The 26,280-nt window shown below is 45.6% G+C and overlaps 1 protein-coding gene across 2 annotated transcripts in view; it reads left to right on the forward strand.

Annotated features, from left to right (window-relative positions):
- LOC137431578 (uncharacterized) overlaps nucleotides 1–26,280 on the forward strand; it is a 243,576-nt gene that overhangs the window by 51,292 nt on the left and 166,004 nt on the right. For both annotated transcript variants that reach the window (XM_078782122.1, XM_078782121.1), the window contains exon 2: nucleotides 10,467–10,554. In XM_078782122.1, the coding sequence (XP_078638248.1) occupies nucleotides 10,467–10,554 (88 nt within the window). The remainder of the gene's footprint in view (nucleotides 1–10,466; nucleotides 10,555–26,280) is intronic.

Here is a 26,280-nt window from a genome sequence, read left to right on the forward strand (position 1 = left end):
GATCCGATCACGTGGGTCCTACACACGTTATTGACGCAAAGATCGCTAGAGGTCTTCTCAGAACAATGACTGTACGTTAGAAAACATAAACGTCATCCACACTGTCCGTGATGGACCTATAGCTCCATACTTAAATTGAGGTGAGAATATGCCTAAAATTCCCAAAAAATTTCACCCTAAATTATTCAGAATAAAATATTGAAAACGGCATGATTGTTATGTTTTTATGTGACCATAATATCACTTCTCCAGAAAATATAGCAATATCATGGGTATATTACACTGTTTTGACGACAACAAACTTGTAATGTGCGAGGTTGTAAAAAAAACGGGGGGGGGGGTGCTTAACTTAATTCTTTGTGTATAGATAAATGACTGTACCCGAGTTGCCGTTTTGTCATGGTTTAAACCAATCGTAATTCAAACAATTATTTTGCACAAATGTATTTGTAATATACGTGATATCACATTTTATAAACAATTGAAGTTGGAAAAAAAAAAAAATTTCCCAAAAAATCCCCCCCCCAAAAAAAAAAATTGGAAAATTTTTCAAAAAAAATACCCTTAGGACATACCGACGGGAGAGATATGTGCATTCCAGAAGTTTGGTACGATTTCACAAAAGTTTGAGAAAGTAGTTCAGTGACAACACAGGACAACACAACACAACACAACACAGGACAGGACAGACGCTGCACATATATATATATAGACTAGCAGAAGTACCCGGCATTGCCGGGCGGGGAGGGGAGGGGGGAAGGGGAGGGGAGGGGAACGGGGGGGAGGGGAGAAGAGGGGGGGAGGGGAGAAGAGGGGGAGGGAGAGGGCGAGAGGTGGAGAAGAGGAGGAGGGGGAGAGGGGAGAAGAGGGGGGATGGGGAGGGGAGGGGGGAGGGTGAGGGGTGGGAGGGGGAGGGGTGTGGGGTGAGGGGGTGGGAGGGGGAGAGGGTGTGGGGTGGGGGAGAGGTGTGGGGGGAGGGGGGGGAGTGGAGGGAGGGAGGGGGGAGGGGGTGGGAGGGGGGAGGGTGAGGGGTGGGAGGAGGGGGGTGGGAGGGTGAGGGATGGGAGGGGGTTGGAAGGGGGAGAGGGGGGAGGGGGGAAGGGGAAAAGGGAGGGGGAGGGGGGAGGGGGAAAAGGGAGGGGGAGGGGGGAGGGGGAAAAGGGAGGGGGAGGGGGGAGGGGGAAAAGGGAGGGGGAAAAGGAGGGGGAGGGGAGAAGGGGAAGGGGTAGGGTGGAGGGGGGAGGGAGGGGGAGGGCGGACGGGGGAGGGGGGGGGAAGGGGAGGGCCAGTCAACAATGACGTTGCAGTTCTCATGGTCGGAGAGCAGCACAACAATCGCGACATCGTCCTGCATCTTCGCAAGAGCACAAAGCGGATTTTGGAGACTCACCGATCCTGTGACCCATGCCCTCCAGTACCGGCGTTGCCGGCGGGGGAAGGGAGACCCGTACATTCCCAACCTGTACATTCGCCCTCTCGACTCGAGCTCGTATTCGATTCGTATTCGAAATCGAAAGGGGAAAGGGGAAATCCTTCGTATTCGAATTCGTAAACACGAAATATGAATTAAAATTTAATTCATATCGCACAAAATCGACACAAAACACGATCGCATAAAGGTGAAAAAGCGCAATCGCTTTTCGCCCTGAATTACATGCAAACGTGTGACGTGTGACGGGATGGAACATCACGTGATCGCTCTGAGCGAATCAGCGAGCTGTTCTGGCACTGGCTGAGATTAGCGGGTATTTCGCTGAAATGCGCTGAGGTAAATTTACTAAATAGTAAATATGAATAAAAAATATGGATCTCGTCAAATATGGTCTCGGCCATGTTCGTCCCAGGCTCAATGGCCATGTCTATGCCAAATATCAAGCACGTGAGCCTCTCCGTTTCGGAGTCTATCGGTAACATTACACACACACACACACACACACACACACACACACACACACACACACACACACACACACACACACACACACACACACACACACACAAACTGTGTTTTATATAAAGAGATATTTATATATCAGTGCAGTGTCTGTCTTGTCTTGTCTTGTGTTGTCACTGAACTACTCCCTCAAACTTTTGTGAAATCGTACCAAACTTCTGGTATGCACATATCTCTCCCGTCGGTATGTCCGAAGGGTATTCTTTTTAAGAAAAATTTTCCAATTTTTTTTTTCAACTTAAATTCTCAACTTCAATTGTTTATAAAATGTGATATCAAGTATATTACAAATACATTTGTGCATTATGATTGTTTGAATTATGATTGGTGTAAACCATGACAAAACAGCAACTCAGGTGCAGTCATTTATCTATATATCTCCACATCTGGGCAGTGTCTGTGTTGTCACTTAACGACTCCCTCAAACTTTTGTTTCCGTGGTTGTGAAGTGTTTTTAATAACGTGGTGGTGGTTTTGAATGACGTGGTGGTGAGGTATTTTGAATTATGTGGTGCCATAAAACTCTGCCATAAAGCCCAGATCGGTGGAGTGTTGCAGTGATGGTTGTCAATCTGGAAGTTTCTCCCATCTCCACACAGGATCTCTGGAGCTAAGCCAGAGTGACCATCGGGTTCTTGGTCACCTCTCTTACCAAGGCCCTTCTCCCCCGATTGCTCAGTTTGGCCGGGCGGCCAGCTCGAGGAAGAGTCCTGGTTGTTCCAAACTTCTTCCATTTAAGAATTATGGAGGCCACTGTGCTCTTGGGAACCTTCAATGCAGTAGAAATTTTTGTGTAGGCTTCCCCAGATCTGTGCCTCGACACAATCCTGTCTCTGAGCTCAGCTCTGCAGGCAGTTCCTTCGACCTCATGGCTTAGTTTTTTTGGTCTGATATGCATTGTCAGCTGTGAGACCTTATATAGACAGGTGTGTGCCTTTCCAAATCATGGCCAATCAATTGAATTTATCACAGGTGGACTCCAATCAAGGTGTAGAAACATCTCAAAGATGATCAAGAATTAAGAAGTGATTTTATTTTTTTGGGTAAAATTTTTATATGTATATATGTGTATATATATATATATTTCTATTTACATATATATATATATATATGTAAATATATATATATATATATAATATATACATATATGTATATATATATATTTGTTTTTGTAAAATAAGCTCCTCTGTATTAAAATGCTTATTAATCATTTATTACGAGTATGTGGCAATTTTATTTTTAAGGTAGCACAGCTCCAGCGAATGGTGAAATAACTCGAATGAATCATCCTGCCTACCCACCTCATCTCACCAATTGCAATTGATCCTCATCCTTTAACTTTCATCATAACATTCATTCATTTTCACAGTGATGGAAGCTCCATAGATGATCTCGCACATGCACCGAGTGGAAAAATAAAATAACAGATCTGATAAAAAATGATGTAAATTTCAACACAAGTAAACTTTTGTACTGATGATATATCACGTCTATACTTGCTCAAACTGTAATGCCTCCTTTTAAACCCTTCACATTCTAGTTTAGTTCTTGTCTCGTGTTCTGGTCTTTGTTCGAACGATCCATCGATCATGCCTTCCATGATGTCTGCAGCTATTAATGGGGTGACTTGTGGACAAAACATCTGTCCATGTTCTTAAGGCTATTTTTATTTATTCATAGTTTGTGATGAATATCCACTCCATCACTTTGCCATTATTGCTCGCTCAGGAGGCATAACAATTACAGAATGCACTTTAAAAAACCTGGGGCTGTGGGGGGTTGAAGGTTGAGTGGAGAGTGAGATTACGAACAAGTGTTTTATCAACAGGTACTCCATGCACTGCGCATCTCGCTATTTCAAAATGTAGCCAGGATGTTTCGTAAACAATCAATGCATAATTAATCAATTCAAATTTACAACATCATTCTCTCATTTTAAAATTTGTAAAGGACCCGCTCTCTATGGGAGTGGCTTAGGGGGTTACAGTCACGTGAAAAAGTAAGTACACCCCATGTAAAGTTTTGACTTTTTCAACATATTTCAACATACAGCTATTTGATCTTCATTTCAACAATATTGATAGATAAAGGTGATATAATATAACAAATATCATGAAACATTTACATTTTGTAGTCCATTGTATAATTAAAAAAAAACATAAATGCAAATTTCGCATGTGAAAAAAGTAAGTACACCCCGACATTTATCACTACTTCAAATACCTAAAATTAGAATCAGGTGCAAATGATTAGAACAGCGGTAGAGAGGATCTTGGAGGAACCTGTCTTATTTAAACCTCAGACATTTAGTTTGGTTTGCTCTTTGTTGTTGAAGTGTGCAGCGTCACCATTCCTTGATCAAAAGAGCTCTCTGAGGCCTTCAGCAAGAATGTTATAGATGCCTACGAGTCTGGGAAGGGATTTAAAAAGATCTCCAAACAATTTGAAATCAATCATTCGACTGTCCGGAAGATCATCTACAAGTGGAGAAGATTCCAAACAACTGCCAACTTGTTCAGGCTAGGCTGCCCCACTCGCCCCAGCAAGTTCAGCCCGAGAGCAGACCGCAAGATGCTGAAAGAAGTTTCTAAGAACCCCAGAATGTCATCACGGGACCTACAGGTAGCTCTTGCCACTGTTGATATCAAAGTGCACGAGTCCACCATTAGAAAGAGGCTGCACAAATATGATCTACATGGGAGGTGTGCCAGGAGGAAACCTTTGCTGTCCAGAAAGAACATCAGGGCAAGACTAAAGTTTGCCAATGAACACCTAGGCAAAGACCAGCACTTCTGGAACAATATGCTCTGGACAGATGAGTCAAAGGTTGAGCTATTTGGCCACAGTACCAGAAGACATGTTTGGTGAAAACCAAAGACAGCATTTGACCACAAGAACCTGATACCAACTGTAAAGCATGGTGGTGGAAATATTATGGTTTGGGGAAGCTTTGCTGCATCAGGGCCTGGGCAGCTCACCATCATAGAATCCAATATGAATTCTTCATTGTACTAGAGGGTGCTTGAGGATAATGTGAGGCCATCTGTCGGAAAGTTGAAGCTCAACCGAAGGTGCACCTTGTAACATGACAATGACCCTAAACATACCAGTTAATCCACCAAGGAATGGCTGAAAAGAAAGAAATGGAGGGTTCTGGAATGGCCAAGTCAAAGCGGGGATCGAAATCCCATCGAGATGTTGTGGGGGGATTTGAAACGAGCTGTGCATGCAAGAAACCCCTCAAACATCGCACAGCTGAACGAATTCTGCATGGAGGAGTGGGCAAACATTTCTTCCAGTCGATGTCAGAGACTGGTAGACAGTTGTAAGAAATGCCTACTTGAGGTTGTTTCTGCCAAAGTGGGCAATGCCACCTATTAGAGCCAAGGGTGTACTTACTTTTTCCACAGAAGGAAATGGCATCTCTGTTAATTTTTTGTTGAATAAATTATTGCAAAGTCAACTTTCCATTGTTTTTTTGTTCAATTAGATCACCTTTATCTATAGATACTGTTTCAATGAAGATCAAATATTGATATGTCCACATATGTTAAAAAGATTTTAAAAATATTTCATGGGGTGTACTTACTTTTTCCATATGCGAAATTTGCATTTATGTTTATTTAAATTATACAATGGACTACAAAATGTAAATGTTTCATGATATTTGTTATATTATGTCACCTTTATCTATCAATATTGTTGAAATGAAGATCAAATAGGTGTATGTTGAAATATGTTGAAAAAGTCAAAACTTTACATGGGGTGTACTTACTTTTTCACGTGACTGTATGTTATTATCCTTACACAAACATGTAATTCATAATACCTCTCTAAAATACCTCTCACTGTGTAATTCAAAACACCTAACTGCACTGGAAAAAGTGGAAACAGGAACACTGTATTGTAAAGGGTGGGGACTTGTAATACCCTCTCCCACTTGGAGGCGGCGCTACACGATACATATTTACATAGAGAATTTGCGTCTTCGAAAAATGGTTAGAGCATCTTCTCTGAGTCTGAGTGGTCGGTGGTTTGAACCCTAGCCGAGTCATACCAAAGACTTGAAAAATAGTATGTTCCTGCTTACTTGCTTGAAATTCATCATTTAAAAAGGATAGAGTATGGCCAAACAACCATAAATTGGTAATACTAGCGCAAGCTTTGGTGGGCCTAATGTCCTCCTGCACATCAAAGTTTATTGCAAAGGAACTCTCATTATTATTATTATTATAATTATTATAATTATTATTATTAGAATATAAGACCCGTCGCTTTGCTGATGGGAATACCAATCTTTGTGTAATTGCAAAAACCCCCAAAAAACAGATTTTGTTAATGGGAAAAAATAAAATTAGGCAGTGTATAGATACTGGCCGAGGTACTCACTCAGGGGGTGAGGAGGGGGAGTGTGCTAATGGCATATTCACCACAGCCTTTTTAGATGCTGAATTGAAAATAATATACAACACACTAAGCGGAAAATAAAAATAATTTCTCACCCTCTCCCTCTCTTCTTTCTTTTGATCAAACTGTTTGGGGGTACATATTGTTACGTTCGTGGGGGTAAATGAAGAAATACCTTAGTCGAGATAGAATCGTGTAGGTTTAGAATGCTCCGAGTGACGCAAAGAAGAAGCCCACCTCGATGTAACTAAGTCGGGAATCTGTTTAGAATAAGATCCTAGATGTGTCTCCATACGAGGGGTGGAGCTATGCTAATTAGATAGGGCTTAAGGATAAACCCCAGTGTGTAATTGCCCTGTGATTTTTCCCTTCAGGCCGCCATTACAGCAACTATAACAAATGGACTCAATCGTTCACAGCCCCGCCACGCCCGACAAACCTGCCACATTTGCCGATCGCGCCAGTCAGGCCCCATCTGATGGTCTTCAACATCATGCAAACATTCCCGAAGAGAGATTAGCCTCTGGTTTGGTTTGGATACGAGTCTGAGTGGAGACGTCTCAATTAGGAATTTTAGTTTTTACCTCGCCTTTCATTGTTACTTGCATTTATTTTCATTAAATCGGTTATTGTTGCATCTTACTTTTGTGTGTCATGTCCGTTTCCTCGTTTGTGGGTTCGGATTAACCCTGTGTGTATTCCCGATCAGGTAAGACTTCGAACCTTCCCGTGCGTGTCACTACCGCCAAGTTGGGTATACGCCTCAGAGTTAAAGCTCGTTTTGGCCATTCGTCCTCTTGGGGACTTAACCCCGGGGATACGACAATATTAAGCACAGGCAATGCCAGAAAGAAACTCGGAGGTCTCCTTGTCTTTGCTGTTGCGTAATTGCTAAAAAAAACAACCCAGGGCTTTCCGTTTCCTTGACATAGCTGTGATGGCTAATCTATAGAGCAAGAACAAAAAAAAGGATTTGTAGGAGATCCTTCCCTCTGTGCAGGGATAGCAAGTGTCACAAGTTGACGTTTGCAGTTTCGCCACGTGTGCCCATGTACCAATAAAAAAAAGTTTTCTTTTTGCGTCACAAGCCTTCCTGGTAGTTTCCTACAATACAATATGGAACAATAAAATGAACCGAACTGATAATTTGGCTTTCATAAACAGTTTTGGTCACAAAACCGTTTCCTCTTGCATACATCATCCATAATGTTGCTTCAAGAGGTTATCTGAAAATATATGAAATGGATCTTCTTCTTTCGTGTATCATCAGATGCTCAGTGTCATGCAGCCATGCCCTCGTCTCTGGTCCTACGTCGAAGAGGCCAGCTTCTGAAGGTGGTCTGTATAGGGGGCAGGTGGTAATTATGTGTTCGGCAGTCTGCTCAGGCTCGCCGCACTCGCACACGGCGCTATCTGCCAGGCCCCACATCTTCAGCGATGATTTGAAGCAGCCGACCCCCGTACGTAGACGGTTCAGCAAGGTCCATTGCAGGCGTGGTAGGTCTTCTCCTACGACGCCACCTCCTGGGTCCCAGATGTAGCGGTGGATGCGGGTGGGCCCGGCCATTTCCCACACCTGCTTCCAAGATGCCGCCAGCCATGCGCTTCTAGACACGTCCTCAGGGATAGAACTGAGCATCTCTTGTGCCGCCTTGTTGTAGGGATGGCGGGACTTGAGTCTGCTTGGAGGCGCCACTATCATTGTGGTATTGTGCAGGATGTGCCAGTCGTGTTTCTGGGCATTCCTTGCGAGAGCGAGTGTAGCAGCCCTCGCTCGGAGGCCGGCCGGCTTGAATCGGAGGCTTGAATCGGAGAATCGGAGGCCGGCCGGGGCGATTCCCGCTAGGACTGGCAGGTGGAATGCCGGGGTGGGCTTCAAGCAACCAGCTACAATGCGGAGGGCGTTGTTAATGGCAACATCAACCTTTCTCACGTGTGGACTTCTGCTCCAGTCTGGGGCATAGTATTCGGCTGCAGAGAAGACCAGGGCTTGCGTGGATATTCGTAGGGTCTTGGCGGAGGCTCCCCAGGTCGTACCAGCGAGACGTCGGATAAGCGAGACCCTTGATGTCACCTCGGCCTTAACTTCTTCTAGGTGTTGCTTGAAGGACAGTATCCGATCTAGGCGTACACCGAGGTACTTTGGGGCTTGCTGGAACTCCAGGCGTTTGTTGTCAACGAACACGTCCAATTCCCTTTTTGCTTCTCTGTTGTTAAGATGGTATGCCGCTGACACTGTCTTACCAATGCTGAGCTGCAAACGCCACCTCCGGAGGTAGGCTACCAAGGTGCCCATGTCTTGGTTGTTACCGTTTTCCATCGCCTTCCATGTTGGTCGTCTCAGCATGATGGCCAGGTCGTCCGCATAACCGTACTTTCTGGATGTTGTATCTGGCAGGTCATAGATGTAGATGTTAAACAGCATCGGCGAGAGAACAGAACCCTGCGGGACACCATTCCTCAGTCTTCCGAGCCTGCTGCGCTGGCCGTCGCTGGTCTGTAGGACGAAGCTGCGGTTTGACAGCATCTCCATGATGAAGTTCACCATATGCCGGTCCGGGATTGTCCGGGTCTGGGATGAAATGGATAACCATTAGGCATTCATACCAGTGATTCATTAGGCTTATTTTAAAATGAAAATGTTCTGTTTGACTAGATAATCTAAGTTTCATAAACAATTTTAAGGATTTTACGACTAAAATGACCACTTTTTGACTTCTCAAGGTCATCAGAGGTCACCAACTGAAAGAGGATCTAATATTTATTGTATATGTTTCACAACAGCTGGTTATCTTCACATATTATGTAGTTATAGACATTATTTGTTAAATAAGCGATGCCGAAAATCACATTTGTTTTATGATGGTGTACCTACCCTTGAACCCCTATTCTGGTGGTTTCGCACGACAGGTGGCTGAGCTGGCTTGTTGATTCTGAATATACAGCCATTCAACTAAAATAAAATTGTGACCTGCAAAGTATAGGAAGAGGTGTCCAGTACATCCTAAAATAAAGCCTTTTTGGGCATTTGGATCCTGGACTATTGATTTCATTGAAATTTGTTAATCCGTTCTCAAGTTATAATACGACAGACAGACAAAGAGACATGGCCCCTTTTATAATATACGAGTAGATGAATGGGTCGATTCTATATTTTGCCGAATACTAATATGCTTGTCCCATTTGTTTTGTATACCGTGTATTGATCGTCGATTTGCTGTTTTAACTCGGAGGTAGAGTGCTTGCTCACCTTTGAGCTCTCTAGTCTTGGTTCAATTCCCGACCTGACAATAAACTGTTAAACTGGTGTTTCACATGTGGGGCTTTACATCATCCATCCTTTGGAGGGGACGTCAAACCGGTCGTTCATTCTCCTAACATTTGTTTGATCCCCCACTGCTCTTTTGAAAAACGTAAGCCAAAGTGTGCCGATACCTTGGGTCAAATCCCTGCCTCCTGATTCTCTGGTGAAAGTCTGCTGAGCTTAATAGGGCCAGAAGATTGACTTGTGTATCACTAGGACTACAGACAGCATCCACCTCCAGACTCTGAATAGCAAAAATGCAAACAGCGAAGCCTTCATCATGTGCTATTGGATGGCCAATCCCTTGGTGGGAGAAACTGATGACAAAAGCAACAACTATCCACGTAGATGGCCATTTAGTAAGAAAAAGCCCCTCGAGTCACCTGATCTTTGCTTCTAGTAAATGCCTTCAGTAGTTGCTTGTTTTGACATTTCATTCACGAGGGTTATGTTATGACGGCTGTATGTTGCACAAAGTTTTCACAAGTTTTCTAGACTTCCTTTGGTTTTTCTTTCTCATCAAGTTATTTTTACCAATTATTTCATGTTTTGTTATCAATCCTTGGCTATATGAATATTACCAACAGTCCAAAAATTGGAGGTGGGTTTTTTTTCAAGCAGTTTCTTTTCCGGCAAAACGCGCGTAAAATGGAACCTTGCCAAAAATGATTCTCAGGGGTATTTCACCGGAGGGAAGGAGGAAGGAAATGCTACATGGTTATCATGCACACACTCGCTTAATGTTTTGTCTGCTCTGTCTTTCTCACTCTGCTCCCACTAACTGTTTGTTCTGCCGCTCAGATGCACCGTGACTCTTGGAGCGTGAGGAGCGTGGCTGAAGAAACCCTGACTGACACATTGGAAGAAGACACTGCCCTTCCCTTGACCGGTAACTTAAATTGTTGGCTGGCGATAGGATTTACATGCTTGTGGGTTTTTTTTCTCGTTAACCAGTTTTTCATCTTGAAGAAAAAAAAAAGTTAAGGAACAATTCTTCTTTAGAATTACTGCATAAACTATAAAGAAACTTTAGATTTCATTTTGAGCATTTGATTGCTCCTCGTTGATGGTAAAGGTGTTACTCGATTCCACGAATAGCAGTAAATGAGATGGCAACCTTTTGTGAGTCATTTATTTGTGTTGAGAGATGTTATTGTGAGAGCAAACATGGCAAATACATCCCTCCTTCCTTTCTTGCTGTGTTTTATGTTGTTGTTTTTGATTATTTATATTGAACTGCTCATACTACTCCCAAGGAATTTTTTTTCAGGGACACTGGAGTATTACATCTTCTTAAAAGAAATGCTCACTTGTATATATTGTTTCTAACAAGCCATGTTTGACCACATTTCTCATGTCGAACTGGAGAACATTTCAGGGGTGATTAATATATTCATGGGTAGAAAAGAAAACATTTTTTGAAAAAGAAGAGTGAGGTTAAAGAGGGTCAAGAGGCAATGAACTGATTGACGATGGGGGCAACGGGGCCATAGAAGGATAAAACAACCGCGAGAATAAACGAACAGGAACAGGAAGAGTGGAGAGAGGTGAGCAGGGGAGGAAACACAATAACCTGGAAGTAAGAAGGTTGGGTTGGGTATGGTTAATGGGGGTAAAAAAAATATCTGCGGGTAGGGATGACGGGGTTGGAGATAACGGTTACTGGCAAAGTAAGAGGGTGAGGTTGTGGTGGAAAGTCAATTGCTCGTAACCTTGAAACGTTGAAAGATCCCACGGTGGCCTTCGGGAAGAGTAGGAGAGCTATTACCGGAGCCTTGAACAAATAACAAATTCCCGCCCTAACCAGCAGAGGGCATTGCGCCAGCAGCGCAGCCACACCATCGGCCAATGATGCTACCCTGCAGCCTTGTGCTGCATACGAATGAAGAAGATTACTCTATCATTGCCAGATCCAATTCTCATTTATTATACCCATAGACTGATCACCTATTGCCCAATGTTTTCGTCTTACAAACAAAGGATCAGACGGACTCCTCTATTTCCCTCTGCTGGCAAATAAGCCCGGTCATTGTACACCAAAGGCATGTTTGCAACAGGCAGGACCGAGGTTCGAGTTCACTTTATTTGCTCGATATGACAACGGTATCATACAAGCACACCTGTTGTTGTTCTAAAAATGACATGTTCACTTTTTGAAACATTTGTGAAAATGAAGTTTGCTTGTAAAACTAAGATCTATGCTAATGTCATCGAAAAAAGGGGGACAACGGAAGCCGAGCAGTGTTGAAGTCTGTACGGGCACATTATTAAAGTAAAACAAATAAATTTGATCGAACAATGAACCGTATAATTTCAGTTTCCCCCACTAATGCATTTACTGTTGGCTTTTAAATTTTTTACAGCGAAGTTAATTTTTCATACTTATTTAGAGACCTTTAAACTTTTTGAGCTACAAACCTTATTACCCCGTTTGGTTTGATAATCTGTTTATTTATTTATTTTATTTTTAACATAGCTCTGTTATTTGCATCTCATGCATTGGTGTTTTTTATATCCTCATTTAACTGAGTTGTGCTTTCTTGGCTCACGAGTAGTTTTGCTCTTGTAAGGTGGATCAGGATGAGGCCCTCCCTGTGTGTTATATTTTACACAGCGAGCGAGTAGTGCACTTGGATATGATGGGTTCGGGTGGGGTCAAGTGGGATCCTATTACACTGGAACAAACAATTGTTCAAAGGGTTTTCTCTTTTGCTTGATTTTAAACTGTTGTTAGGGATCATCCACATATTGCAGTATATAAGTTAGCAGGAACAAAGGAAGTAGAGGTGGATCCTTGCGGTGATGGGGCACCAAGTGGATGGAGAGGAGGATACGGAAATACAACGAAATGGAGAGGGATGAAATGGGAGGATTGAGAAAGGAATGAACGGGAAAGAGGTTTTGGACGAGATCAGAGTCAGAAGGGAATTTCTCATCCCTGGGAAAATGAGTCTACTATTTGCAGCAAACATTTGTTACACTCTTTAGAAAAATTTCCTGGCCAACTAATCCCGTTTATTTTAATCTCCACCGTTTTAGTAGCAACTGAATTAGTCGAGGCCTGGCACAGAGTCCTGGAAAGGCTGCAAGAGACTACCTGGAATTAAGCTCCATCATGAATGCACAGGCAGGCTTTGTCGGGACCCTCGCACATGTGGTTCCAATTGATCTAACCGGACTTGTGTTACCTCAATCGGAAACCTCTTGTCGAGCGTTGCCCCATGGTGCACCGTGTGTCCTTTCCAGGCATGTGTGGAGGAGCAGTAAATGAGGGTTAACGCCATGGCCTGCACAAACACGGCATGCTGGAGCCACTTTGTAGAAATAGAATACCCAAGAGGGAAAACGTTACAGGGTTAGGCTTACTTCTCTTGATGCTCGCTTAAGTGTAAGCACAGCTGTTGGAGTTGGACGTGACGCGGGCATGGTGTGGCAAGGAAACGGTGGTCCTGATTTTGTGGACACTGTCAACTTGCACCGAGGGTCGAGAACTGATATAAATCTTTCTAAGCAAAGGGGGTTGGAACGCAAAAGGAAAGGACGCCATTAAACCTCCCTCGGGCCTCGCCTGTTGTTTCGCACGTAGTGACCCTGTTCGTTGTTTCAGAAAGAAATGTTTCGTCTGCGTTATGGAGTCCATGAGTTTTTCTTCCAAGAAAATCTTTCCTTTATTTGATCTGAAATGAGTGAAAAGGTACGTTTTTCGAGTTTACAGGAAGGCTAACGTTTTACAGTAAATTGGTTTGTAAATGGGGAAGGAATCCCCTGTGTTTGTAGAATGAATGTATTCATCTTGGATGTTGATCACCTTCTGCCCCCTCGTTGACGTTGTTGTTGAAAGTGTGTAATTACTTTTGGCCCAAGGTGCCCACAAAGTCGGCCCTTCGAATCGCAGGGATCCCGACATATTTGTCTTGACAGAAGCCCGTGAGTGAATTAAAGCTGAGGATACAGCCGGTGCCTTTTGCCAAGGCGGTGATTTGTTTTGGGTACAAAAGGTGCTTGTTGGTTTTGACGTGGTATTTTCAAGCGTGGGAACGTTTGCGAGGCCCATTTTATCTGCTCAAGGTTTTCTTTTTATTCTCAGAGACAAAAAGTCAATATTTTTTTCACAATTCCCATTTCAGTTTCATTATTTCATATTGTGCTGACAACTTGGGAAAGAGTTCTTTTCCTTGTTTGTTTATTTTTGTTGTTCTATTTCCCTATTCATTCGCGGCCTTGCTTCTTTGGAAGTCCTCTCATGGTAATGGCATTATTTGTGAGTTTGCCATTAGCGTTCTGCCAGCCCTGCATTGCCTTTCGGTTTAATTCAATTCCACTTTGTGTGCTTGGATGGACGACCACTTTTTGTGCGAGGAAACTCCTACATGTTTTGGCTTTTATCGAATTTTTATCGAACAGGCCACACGGAGCTCACATAGTGGCACAAGGGTTCACATAGTGCCACACGGAGCTCACATAGTGGCACAAGGGTTCACATAGTGCCACACGGAGCTCACATAGTGGCACAAGGGTTTCCCTTGATTCTACAGCAGGCACATATGGAGGACTTCGTCTGATCTGTTTTCTTTCTACATTAATCTCAGGTGAACGTTCATGGGTGTACGTTGCTTGGAGGCCCACAGGAAGTGTAGTTATAAGTTATAGAAAAGGAGAGTGTAGTTATAAGGCAAGATGGCTGGAGGTCAGAGTTCAAGCAACATGATCTTTAATGGCTATTGACTCAGTGGACTATAAGGGGACTTGCTCGACACCTGCATATTACTTACACAACCTTGGGGCAAGGTTAGTTCCCCTATAAAAAATATATCATGAGATCTGATGTGATTATCTATTAGATGTCATGAGATATTATTGAGAATTTTGTAGAAGTTGAGGAAAGGAAGAAAATGTGGGGAGAATTGTGCATAAAATGAATGGGGGTGGTAGAAGAGTTAGAGGGAGAGGGAAGAAAAGGAAAAGGAAGTTTGGATGAGCTAGACCTAAAGGGGGAAGGAAAAGGAGGTGTGGGGAGAATGTGGGGAGTGTAGGGAGAGTGTAGGGAGAGTGTGGGGAGAATGTGGGGAGTGTGGGGAAAATGTGGGGAGAATGTGGGGAGTGTGGGGAAAATGTGGGGAGAATTGGGCATAAAATGAATGGGGGTGGTAGAAGAGTTAGAGGGAGAGGGAAGAAAAGGAAAAGGAAGTTTGGATGACCTAGACCTAAAGGGGAAAGGAAAAGGAAGTGTGGGGAGAATGTGGGGAGTGTGAGGAGAATGTGGGGAGAATGTGGGGAGAATGTGGGGAGTGTGAGGAGAGTGTGGGGAGAATGTGGGGAATGTGGGGAGAATGTGGGGAGTGTGGGGAGAATGTGGGGAGAATGTGGGGAGTGTGCGGAAAATGTGGGGAGAATTGGGCATAAAATGAATGGGGGTGGTAGAAGAGTTCGAGGGAGAGGGAAGAAAAGGAAAAGGAAGTTTGGATGAGCTAGACCTAAAGGGGGAAGGAAAAGGAGGTGTGGGGAGTGTGGGGAGTGTGGGGAGAGTGTGGGGAAAATGTGGGGAGAGTGTGGGGAGAATGTGGGGAAAATGTGGGGAGAATTGGGCATAAAATGAATGGGGGTGGTAGAAGAGTTCGAGGGAGAGGGAAGAAAAGGAAAAGGAAGTTTGGATGAGCTAGACCTAAAGGGGGAAGGAAAAGGAGGTGTGGGGAGTGTGGGGAGTGTGGGGAGAATGTGGGGAGTGTGGGGAGAGTGTGGGGAGAATGTGGGGAGAATGTGGGGAGTGTGGGGAAAATGTGGGGAGAATTGGGCATAAAATGAATGGGGGTGGTAGAAGAGTTCGAGGGAGAGGGAAGAAAAAGAAAAGGAAGTTTGGATGAGCTAGACCTAAAGGGGGAAGGAAAAGGAGGTGTGGGGAGAATGTGGGGAGTGTGAGGAGAATGTGGGGAGTGTAGGGAGAGTGTGGGGAGAATGTGGGGAGAATGTGGGGAGAGTGTGGGGAGAGTGTAGGGAGAATGTGGGGAGTGTGGGGAAAATGTGGGGAGAATTGGGCATAAAATGAATGGGGGTGGTAGAATAGTTCGAGGGAGAGGGAAGAAAAAGAAAAGGAAGTTTGGATGAGCTAGACCTAAAGGGGGAAGGAAAAGGAGGTGTGGGGAGAATGTGGGGAGTGTGAGGAGAATGTGGGGAGTGTAGGGAGAGTGTGGGGAGAATGTGGGGAGAGTGTGGGGAGAGTGTGGGGAGAATGTGGGGAGTGTGGGGAAAATGTGGGGAGAATTGGGCATAAAATGAATGGGGGTGGTAGAAGAGTTCGAGGGAGAGGGAAGAAAAGGAAAAGGAAGTTTGGATGAGCTAGACCTAAAGGGGGAAGGAAAAGGAGGTGTGGGGAGTGTGGGGAGTGTAGGGAGAGTGTAGGGAGAGTGTGGGGAGAGTGTGGGGAGAGTGTGGGGAGAGTGTGGGGAAAATGTGGGGAGAATGTGCGGAGTGTGGGGAAAATGTGGGGAGAATTGGGCATAAAATGAATGCGGGTGGGGGGTAGAAGAGTTAGAGGGAGAGGGAAGAAAAGGAAAAGGAAGTTTGGATGAGCTAGACCTAAAGGGGAAAGGAAAAGGAAGTGTGGGGAGTGTGGGGAGTGTGAGGAGAGTGTGGGGAGAATGTGGGGAGTGTGAGGAGAGTGTGAGGAGAATGTGGGGAGAATGTGGGGAGTGTAGGGAGAGTGTGGGGAGAGTGTGGGGAGAGTGTGGGGAGAATGTGGGGAGTGTGGGGAAAATGTGGGGAGAATTGGGCATAAAATGAATGGGGGTGGTAGAAGAGTTCGAGGGAGAGGGAAGAAAAGGAAAAGGAAGTTTGGATGAGCTAGACCTAAAGGGGAAAGGAAAAGGAAGTGTGGGGAGAATGTGGGGAGTGTGAGGAGAATGTGAGGAGAATGTGGGGAGAATGTGGGGAGTGTGGGGAAAATGTGGGGAGAATGTGGGGAGTGTGGGGAAAATGTGCGGAGAATTGGGCATAAAATGAATGGGGGTGGTAGAAGAGTTCGAGGGAGAGGGAAGAAAAGGAAAAGGAAGTTTGGATGAGCTAGACCTAAAGGGGGAAGGAAAAGGAGGTGTGGGGAGAATGTGGGGAGTGTAGGGAGAGTGTAGGGAGAGTGTGGGGAGAATGTGGGGAGTGTGGGGAGTGTGGGGAAAATGTGGGGAGAATGTGGGGAGTGTGGGGAAAATGTGGGGAGAATTGGGCATAAAATGAATGGGGGTGGTAGAAGAGTTAGAGGGAGAGGGAAGAAAAGGAAAAGGAAGTTTGGATGAGCTAGACCTAAAGGGGAAAGGAAAAGGAAGTGTGGGGAGAATGTGGGGAGTGTGAGGAGAATGTGGGGAGAATGTGGGGAGAATGTGGGGAGTGTGGGGAGAATGTGGGGAGAATGTGGGGAGTGTGGGGAAAATGTGCGGAGAATTGGGCATAAAATGAATGGGGGTGGTAGAAGAGTTCGAGGGAGAGGGAAGAAAAGGAAAAGGAAGTTTGGATGAGCTAGACCTAAAGGGGGAAGGAAAAGGAGGTGTGGGGAGAATGTGGGGAGTGTAGGGAGAGTGTAGGGAGAGTGTGGGGAGAATGTGGGGAGTGTGGGGAAAATGTGGGGAGAATGTGGGGAGTGTGGGGAAAATGTGGGGAGAATTGGGCATAAAATGAATGGGGGTGGTAGAAGAGTTAGAGGGAGAGGGAAGAAAAGGAAAAGGAAGTTTGGATGACCTAGACCTAAAGGGGAAAGGAAAAGGAAGTGTGGGGAGAATGTGGGGAGTGTGAGGAGAATGTGGGGAGAATGTGGGGAGAATGTGGGGAGTGTGAGGAGAGTGTGGGGAGAATGTGGGGAATGTGGGGAGAATGTGGGGAGTGTGGGGAGAATGTGGGGAGAATGTGGGGAGTGTGCGGAAAATGTGGGGAGAATTGGGCATAAAATGAATGGGGGTGGTAGAAGAGTTCGAGGGAGAGGGAAGAAAAGGAAAATGAAGTTTGGATGAGCTAGACCTAAAGGGGGAAGGAAAAGGAGGTGTGGGGAGTGTGGGGAGTGTGGGGAGAGTGTGGGGAAAATGTGGGGAGAGTGTGGGGAGAATGTGGGGAAAATGTGGGGAGAATTGGGCATAAAATGAATGGGGGTGGTAGAAGAGTTCGAGGGAGAGGGAAGAAAAGGAAAAGGAAGTTTGGATGAGCTAGACCTAAAGGGGGAAGGAAAAGGAGGTGTGGGGAGTGTGGGGAGTGTGGGGAGAATGTGGGGAGTGTGGGGAGAGTGTGGGGAGAATGTGGGGAGAATGTGGGGAGTGTGGGAAAAATGTGGGGAGAATTGGGCATAAAATGAATGGGGGTGGTAGAAGAGTTCGAGGGAGAGGGAAGAAAAAGAAAAGGAAGTTTGGATGAGCTAGACCTAAAGGGGGAAGGAAAAGGAGGTGTGGGGAGAATGTGGGGAGTGTGAGGAGAATGTGGGGAGTGTAGGGAGAGTGTGGGGAGAATGTGGGGAGAGTGTGGGGAGAGTGTGGGGAGAATGTGGGGAGTGTGGGGAAAATGTGGGGAGAATTGGGCATAAAATGAATGGGGGTGGTAGAATAGTTCGAGGGAGAGGGAAGAAAAAGAAAAGGAAGTTTGGATGAGCTAGACCTAAAGGGGGAAGGAAAAGGAGGTGTGGGGAGAATGTGGGGAGTGTGAGGAGAATGTGGGGAGTGTAGGGAGAGTGTGGGGAGAATGTGGGGAGAGTGTGGGGAGAATGTGGGGAGTGTGGGGAAAATGTGGGGAGAATTGGGCATAAAATGAATGGGGGTGGTAGAAGAGTTCGAGGGAGAGGGAAGAAAAGGAAAAGGAAGTTTGGATGAGCTAGACCTAAAGGGGGAAGGAAAAGGAGGTGTGGGGAGTGTGGGGAGTGTAGGGAGAGTGTAGGGAGAGTGTGGGGAGAGTGTGGGGAGAGTGTGGGGAGAGTGTGGGGAAAATGTGGGGAGAATGTGCGGAGTGTGGGGAAAATGTGGGGAGAATTGGGCATAAAATGAATGCGGGTGGGGGGTAGAAGAGTTAGAGGGAGAGGGAAGAAAAGGAAAAGGAAGTTTGGATGAGCTAGACCTAAAGGGGAAAGGAAAAGGAAGTGTGGGGAGAATGTGGGGAGTGTGGGGAGTGTGAGGAGAGTGTGGGGAGAATGTGGGGAGTGTGAGGAGAGTGTGAGGAGAATGTGGGGAGTGTAGGGAGAGTGTGGGGAGAGTGTGGGGAGAATGTGGGGAGTGTGGGGAAAATGTGGGGAGAATTGGGCATAAAATGAATGGGGGTGGTAGAAGAGTTCGAGGGAGAGGGAAGAAAAGGAAAAGGAAGTTTGGATGAGCTAGACCTAAAGGGGAAAGGAAAAGGAAGTGTGGGGAGAATGTGGGGAGTGTGAGGAGAATGTGAGGAGAATGTGGGGAGAATGTGGGGAGTGTGGGGAAAATGTGGGGAGAATGTGGGGAGTGTGGGGAAAATGTGCGGAGAATTGGGCATAAAATGAATGGGGGTGGTAGAAGAGTTCGAGGGAGAGGGAAGAAAAGGAAAAGGAAGTTTGGATGAGCTAGACCTAAAGGGGGAAGGAAAAGGAGGTGTGGGGAGAATGTGGGGAGTGTAGGGAGAGTGTAGGGAGAGTGTGGGGAGAATGTGGGGAGTGTGGGGAAAATGTGGGGAGAATGTGGGGAGTGTGGGGAAAATGTGGGGAGAATTGGGCATAAAATGAATGGGGGTGGTAGAAGAGTAAGAGGGAGAGGGAAGAAAAGGAAAAGGAAGTTTGGATGAGCTAGACCTAAAGGGGAAAGGAAAAGGAAGTGTGGGGAGAATGTGGGGAGTGTGAGGAGAATGTGGGGAGAATGTGGGGAGAATGTGGGGAGTGTGGGGAGAATGTGGGGAGAATGTGGGGAGTGTGGGGAAAATGTGCGGAGAATTGGGCATAAAATGAATGGGGGTGGTAGAAGAGTTCGAGGGAGAGGGAAGAAAAGGAAAAGGAAGTTTGGATGAGCTAGACCTAAAGGGGGAAGGAAAAGGAGGTGTGGGGAGAATGTGGGGAGTGTAGGGAGAGTGTAGGGAGAGTGTGGGGAGAATGTGGGGAGTGTGGGGAAAATGTGGGGAGAATGTGGGGAGTGTGGGGAAAATGTGGGGAGAATTGGGCATAAAATGAATGGGGGTGGTAGAAGAGTTAGAGGGAGAGGGAAGAAAAGGAAAAGGAAGTTTGGATGACCTAGACCTAAAGGGGAAAGGAAAAGGAAGTGTGGGGAGAATGTGGGGAGTGTGAGGAGAATGTGGGGAGAATGTGGGGAGAATGTGGGGAGTGTGAGGAGAGTGTGGGGAGAATGTGGGGAGTGTGGGGAGAATGTGGGGAGAATGTGGGGAGTGTGCGGAAAATGTGGGGAGAATTGGGCATAAAATGAATGGGGGTGGTAGAAGAGTTCGAGGGAGAGGGAAGAAAAGGAAAAGGAAGTTTGGATGAGCTAGACCTAAAGGGGGAAGGAAAAGGAGGTGTGGGGAGTGTGGGGAGTGTGGGGAGAGTGTGGGGAAAATGTGGGGAGAGTGTGGGGAGAATGTGGGGAAAATGTGGGGAGAATTGGGCATAAAATGAATGGGGGTGGTAGAAGAGTTCGAGGGAGAGGGAAGAAAAGGAAAAGGAAGTTTGGATGAGCTAGACCTAAAGGGGGAAGGAAAAGGAGGTGTGGGGAGTGTGGGGAGTGTGGGGAGAATGTGGGGAGAGTGTGGGGAGAGTGTGGGGAGAATGTGGGGAGAATGTGGGGAGTGTGGGGAAAATGTGGGGAGAATTGGGCATAAAATGAATGGGGGTGGTAGAAGAGTTCGAGGGAGAGGGAAGAAAAAGAAAAGGAAGTTTGGATGAGCTAGACCTAAAGGGGGAAGGAAAAGGAGGTGTGGGGAGAATGTGGGGAGTGTGAGGAGAATGTGGGGAGTGTAGGGAGAGTGTGGGGAGAATGTGGGGAGAATGTGGGGAGAGTGTGGGGAGAGTGTGGGGAGAATGTGGGGAGTGTGGGGAAAATGTGGGGAGAATTGGGCATAAAATGAATGGGGGTGGTAGAATAGTTCGAGGGAGAGGGAAGAAAAAGAAAAGGAAGTTTGGATGAGCTAGACCTAAAGGGGGAAGGAAAAGGAGGTGTGGGGAGAATGTGGGGAGTGTGAGGAGAATGTGGGGAGTGTAGGGAGAGTGTGGGGAGAATGTGGGGAGAGTGTGGGGAGAGTGTGGGGAGAATGTGGGGAGTGTGGGGAAAATGTGGGGAGAATTGGGCATAAAATGAATGGGGGTGGTAGAAGAGTTCGAGGGAGAGGGAAGAAAAGGAAAAGGAAGTTTGGATGAGCTAGACCTAAAGGGGGAAGGAAAAGGAGGTGTGGGGAGTGTGGGGAGTGTAGGGAGAGTGTAGGGAGAGTGTAGGGAGAGTGTGGGGAGAGTGTGGGGAGAGTGTGGGGAAAATGTAGGGAGAATGTGCGGAGTGTGGGGAAAATGTGGGGAGAATTGGGCATAAAATGAATGCGGGTGGGGGGTAGAAGAGTTAGAGGGAGAGGGAAGAAAAGGAAAAGGAAGTTTGGATGAGCTAGACCTAAAGGGGAAAGGAAAAGGAAGTGTGGGGAGAATGTGGGGAGTGTGGGGAGTGTGAGGAGAATGTGAGGAGAGTGTGGGGAGAATGTGGGGAGTGTGAGGAGAGTGTGAGGAGAATGTGGGGAGAATGTGGGGAGTGTAGGGAGAGTGTGGGGAGAGTGTGGGGAGAGTGTGGGGAGAGTGTGGGGAGAATGTGGGGAGTGTGGGGAAAATGTGGGGAGAATTGGGCATAAAATGAATGGGGGTGGTAGAAGAGTTCGAGGGAGAGGGAAGAAAAGGAAAAGGAAGTTTGGATGAGCTAGACCTAAAGGGGGGAGGAAAAGGAGGTGTGGGGAGTGTGGGGAGAATGTGGGGAGTGTAGGGAGAGTGTGGGGAGAGTGTGGGGAGAATGTGGGGAGTGTGGTGAAAATGTGGGGAGTGTGGGGAAAATGTGGGGAGAATTGGGCATAAAATGAATGGGGGTGGTAGAAGAGTTCGAGGGAGAGGGAAGAAAAGGAAAAGGAAGTTTGGATGAGCTAGACCTAAAGGGGGAAGGAAAAGGAGGTGTGGGGAGAATGTGGGGAGTGTAGGGAGAGTGTGGGGAGAATGTGGTGAGTGTGGGGAGAATGTGGGGAGTGTGGGGAAAATGTGGGGAGAGTGTGGGGAGTGTGGGGAAAATGTGGGGAGAATTGGGCATAAAATGAATGGGGGTGGTAGAAGAGTTAGAGGGAGAGGGAAGAAAAGGAAAAGGAAGTTTGGATGAGCTAGACCTAAAGGGGAAAGGAAAAGGAAGTGTGGGGAGAATGTGGGGAGTGTGAGGAGAATGTGGGGAGAATGTGGGGAGTGTGAGGAGAGTGTGGGGAGTGTGGGGAGAATGTGGGGAGAATGTGGGGAGTGTGAGGAGAGTGTGGGGAGTGTGAGGAGAATGTGGGGAGAATGTGGGGAGAGTGTGAGGAGAATGTGGGGAGAATGTGGGGAGTGTGGGGAGAATGTGGGGAGTGTGGGGAGAATGTGGGGAGTGTGCAGAAAATGTGGGGAGAATTGGGCATAAAATGAATGGGGGTGGTAGAAGAGTTCGAGGGAGAGGGAAGAAAAGGAAAAGGAAGTTTGGATGAGCTAGACCTAAAGGGGGGAGGAAAAGGAAGTGTGGGGAGTGTGGGGAGAATGTGGGGAGTGTAGGGAGAGTGTAGGGAGAGTGTGGGGAGAGTGTGGGGAGAGTGTGGGGAGTGTGGGGAAAGTGTGGGGAGAATGTGGGGAGTGTGGGGAAAATGTGAGGAGAATTGGGCATAAAATGAATGGGGGTGGTAGAAGAGTTAGAGGGAGAGGGAAGAAAAGGAAAAGGAAGTTTGGATGAGCTAGACCTAAAGGGCAAAGGAAAAGGAAGTGTTGGGAGAATGTGGGGAGTGTGGGGAGTGTGAGGAGAATGTGGGGAGAATGTGGGGAGTGTAGGGAGAATGTGGGGAGTGTGAGGAGAGTGTGGGGAGTGTGAGGGGAATGTGGGGAATGTGGGGAGAGTGTGGGGAGAATTGGGCATAAAATGAATGGGGTGGTAGAAGAGTTCGAGGGAGAGGGAAGAAAAGGAAAAGGAAGTTTGGATGAGCTAGACCTAAAGGGGTGAGGAAAAGGAGGTGTGGGGAGTGTGGGGAGAATGTGGGGAGTGTAGGGAGAGTGTGGGGAGAGTGTGGGGAGAATGTGGGGAAAATGTGGGGAGAGTGTGGGGAGAGTGTGGGGAGAGTGTGGGGAGAATGTGGGGAAAATGTGGGGAGAGTGTGGGGAGAATGTGGGGAAAATGTGGGGAGAATTGGGCATAAAATGAATGGGGGTGGTAGAAGAGTTCGAGGGAGAGGGAAGAAAAGGAAAAGGAAGTTTGGATGAGCTAGACCTAAAGGGGGAAGGAAAAGGAGGTGTGGGGAGAATGTGGGGAGTGTGAGGAGAATGTGGGGAGTGTAGGGAGAGTGTGGGGAGAATGTGGGGAGTGTGGGGAGAATGTGGGGAGAATGTGAGGAGTGTGGGGAAAATGTGGGGAGAATTGGGCATAAAATGAATGGGGGTGGTAGAAGAGTTCGAGGGAGAGGGAAGAAAAAGAAAAGGAAGTTTGGATGAGCTAGACCTAAAGGGGGAAGGAAAAGGAGGCGTGGGGAGAATGTGGGGAAAATGTGGGGAGAATTGGGCATAAAATGAATGGGGGTGGTAGAAGAGTTCGAGGGAGAGGGAAGAAAAGGAAAAGGAAGTTTGGATGAGCTAGACCTAAAGGGGGAAGGAAAAGGAGGTGTGGGGAGAATGTGGGGAGTGTGAGGAGAATGTGGGGAGTGTAGGGAGAGTGTGGGGAGAATGTGGGGAGTGTGGGGAGAATGTGGGGAGAATGTGAGGAGTGTGGGGAAAATGTGGGGAGAATTGGGCATAAAATGAATGGGGGTGGTAGAAGAGTTCGAGGGAGAGGGAAGAAAAAGAAAAGGAAGTTTGGATGAGCTAGACCTAAAGGGGGAAGGAAAAGGAAGTGTGTGAGATGTGCAATTAAATGGCAGGCAAAATGTTCTCCCAATTTTCCATCTTTTATGTTTAAATCAAAACTAAGGAAAAGTTTTTTAAAATCTTCCTTAACCTTTTTAACCAGGTGTAAATTATACTGAGAGAAGTTGTGACCTGGATTTATTGTGCTCTTAATCAAGAAAGGAATTGGAATCATTACCTTTTCTGAATTGGTTCGATTTATTGTATTGTTTTCCGTTTTGAATACTATTGTTTATATTAAAACCTCTTCTTCTGCCATTTAACATTCCACTTACATCCACTGCACCGGCTTTTCCCCTGAAGGTCGTTTTCTAGCATGACCCGTCTCATTAACCTTGTTCATTTTCAAATACAGTACAGTCGGACCCCAGAAATTGCAGGGGAATGTATTTTTTAAGACTACATGGTCTCGGCTCGTGTAAGAGCTATGACACAGAACAAATCAGGGCACACCATAACAAAGGAAACAGCAGGAGAAAGGGGAAATGCCGACAGCAAGGTGGAGGGAGAAGATAGACAGAGGGAGATAAAAAAAGAGATGAGGTAAAGATGAGGGGTAGGGGAGAACACAAGGGGTGGACAAGATGGATATGTAAGCAATTGTCTTGGGAGGGGAGGGTGGTTTAAGAGGTGTGGAAAAGATCATGGTTTTTGGATAGGGCATGACTTGAGATAGTGGTGAACAGGTGTTTTGAAGACCTGGAGGGAAGAATGACATTGAAAAGAGCATGGAAGGTGGTTCCACAGGTAGGAAAAAAAAGGAATAAATGAGTGGATGTGAGCAGTGGTTCTGGATTTAGGCCGTTTCATGAGGAGCAGGATGCTGCTGGACCACGTGCATCCTGCAGACACCTGAGGGGAACAAAGCACGGAGAGGGCAGTGGGTACAAGTCTTGACAAGGTGCCACCAGGTTTTAGAGGAGAGAGACCAGTTTAAAAGCTCATTCTTGAAACTGGACAGATGTTGTTTTCTGAATCTCCAGAGAGTAGACAAACTTGTTGCGAACTTTGTGAAATGATCTGAGGTTGTCTTCAGTTGGATTTGACTTCCAAAAGGAGAATTCAAGTTGTTTTAAAGCAACTGCCTCGCCACAGGATTCCGAGTACCAAGATTGGGAGGATGGGTAAGATCATTGAAGAGATGGGATAAATGTGCATAAGAGAGAGCAGGTTGCCGTGGAAGAACTCCCAGACTGAATTAATATCGGCGGTGGTGGATATAGGAGACCAGTCCTGATGTTAAAAAATTATTATTATTATTATTATTTCCACGAATACATGAAGCGTGAATGTCGAAGTACGTCACATGTTATGAAATGCAAATACGCGTTGTCCACAAATGTTGAGACTGCGAATGTCACGGTCCGAATATACTCACGAATTTTTGTGACTGTAACCGAAAATCCTGGTCTCAATAATATGCTTCATTCTCAATGTAATCTGACAGTCTCAATAACATCCTATAGTCTCAATACCATCCTATAGTCTATATAACATCCTATAGTCTATATACCATCATACAGTCTATATAACATCCTACAGTCTATATAACATCCTACAGTCTCTATAACATCCTACAGTCTATATAACATCCTACAGTCTCTATAACATCCTACAGTCTAAATAACATCCTACAGTCTATATAACATCCTACAGTCTATATAACATCCTACAGTCTATATAACATCCTACAGTCTATATAACATCCTATAGTCTATATACCATCATACAGTCTATATAACATCCTACAGTCTATATAACATCCTACAGTCTCTATAACATCCTACAGTCTATATAACATCCTACAGTCTCTATAACATCCTACAGTCTCTATAACATCCTACAGTCTCTATAACATCCTACAGTCTATATAACATCCTACAGTCTATATAACATCCTACAGTCTCTATAACATCCTACAGTCTATATAACATCCTACAGTCTATATAACATCCTACAGTCTATATAACATCCTACAGTCTCTATAACATCCTACAGTCTATATAACATCCTACAGTCTATATAACATCATACAGTCTATATAACATCCTACAGTCTATATAACATCCTACAGTCTCTATAACATCCTACAGTCTATATAACATCCTACAGTCTCTATAACATCCTACAGTCTATATAACATCCTACAGTCTATATAACATCCTACAGTCTATATAACATCCTACAGTCTATATAACATCCTACAGTCTATATAACATCCTACAGTCCATATAACATCCTACAGTCTATATAACATCCTACAGTCTCTATAACATCCTACAGTCTATATAACATCCTACAGTCTATATAACATCATACAGTCTATATAACATCCTACAGTCTATATAACATCCTACAGTCTCTATAACATCCTAGTCTATATAACATCCTACAGTCTCTATAACATCCTACAGTCTATATAACATCCTACAGTCTATATAACATCCTACAGTCCATATAACATCCTACAGTCTATATAACATCCTACAGTCTATATAACATCATAGTGTATATAACATCATACAGTCTATATAACATCCCACAGTCTATATAACATCATACAAT

The sequence above is a fragment of the Myxine glutinosa genome, chromosome 7 (genome assembly GCF_964187855.1).
Source record: "Myxine glutinosa chromosome 7, kmMyxGlut1.1, whole genome shotgun sequence".
In the NCBI taxonomy this organism is placed as follows: domain Eukaryota; kingdom Metazoa; phylum Chordata; class Myxini; order Myxiniformes; family Myxinidae; genus Myxine; species Myxine glutinosa.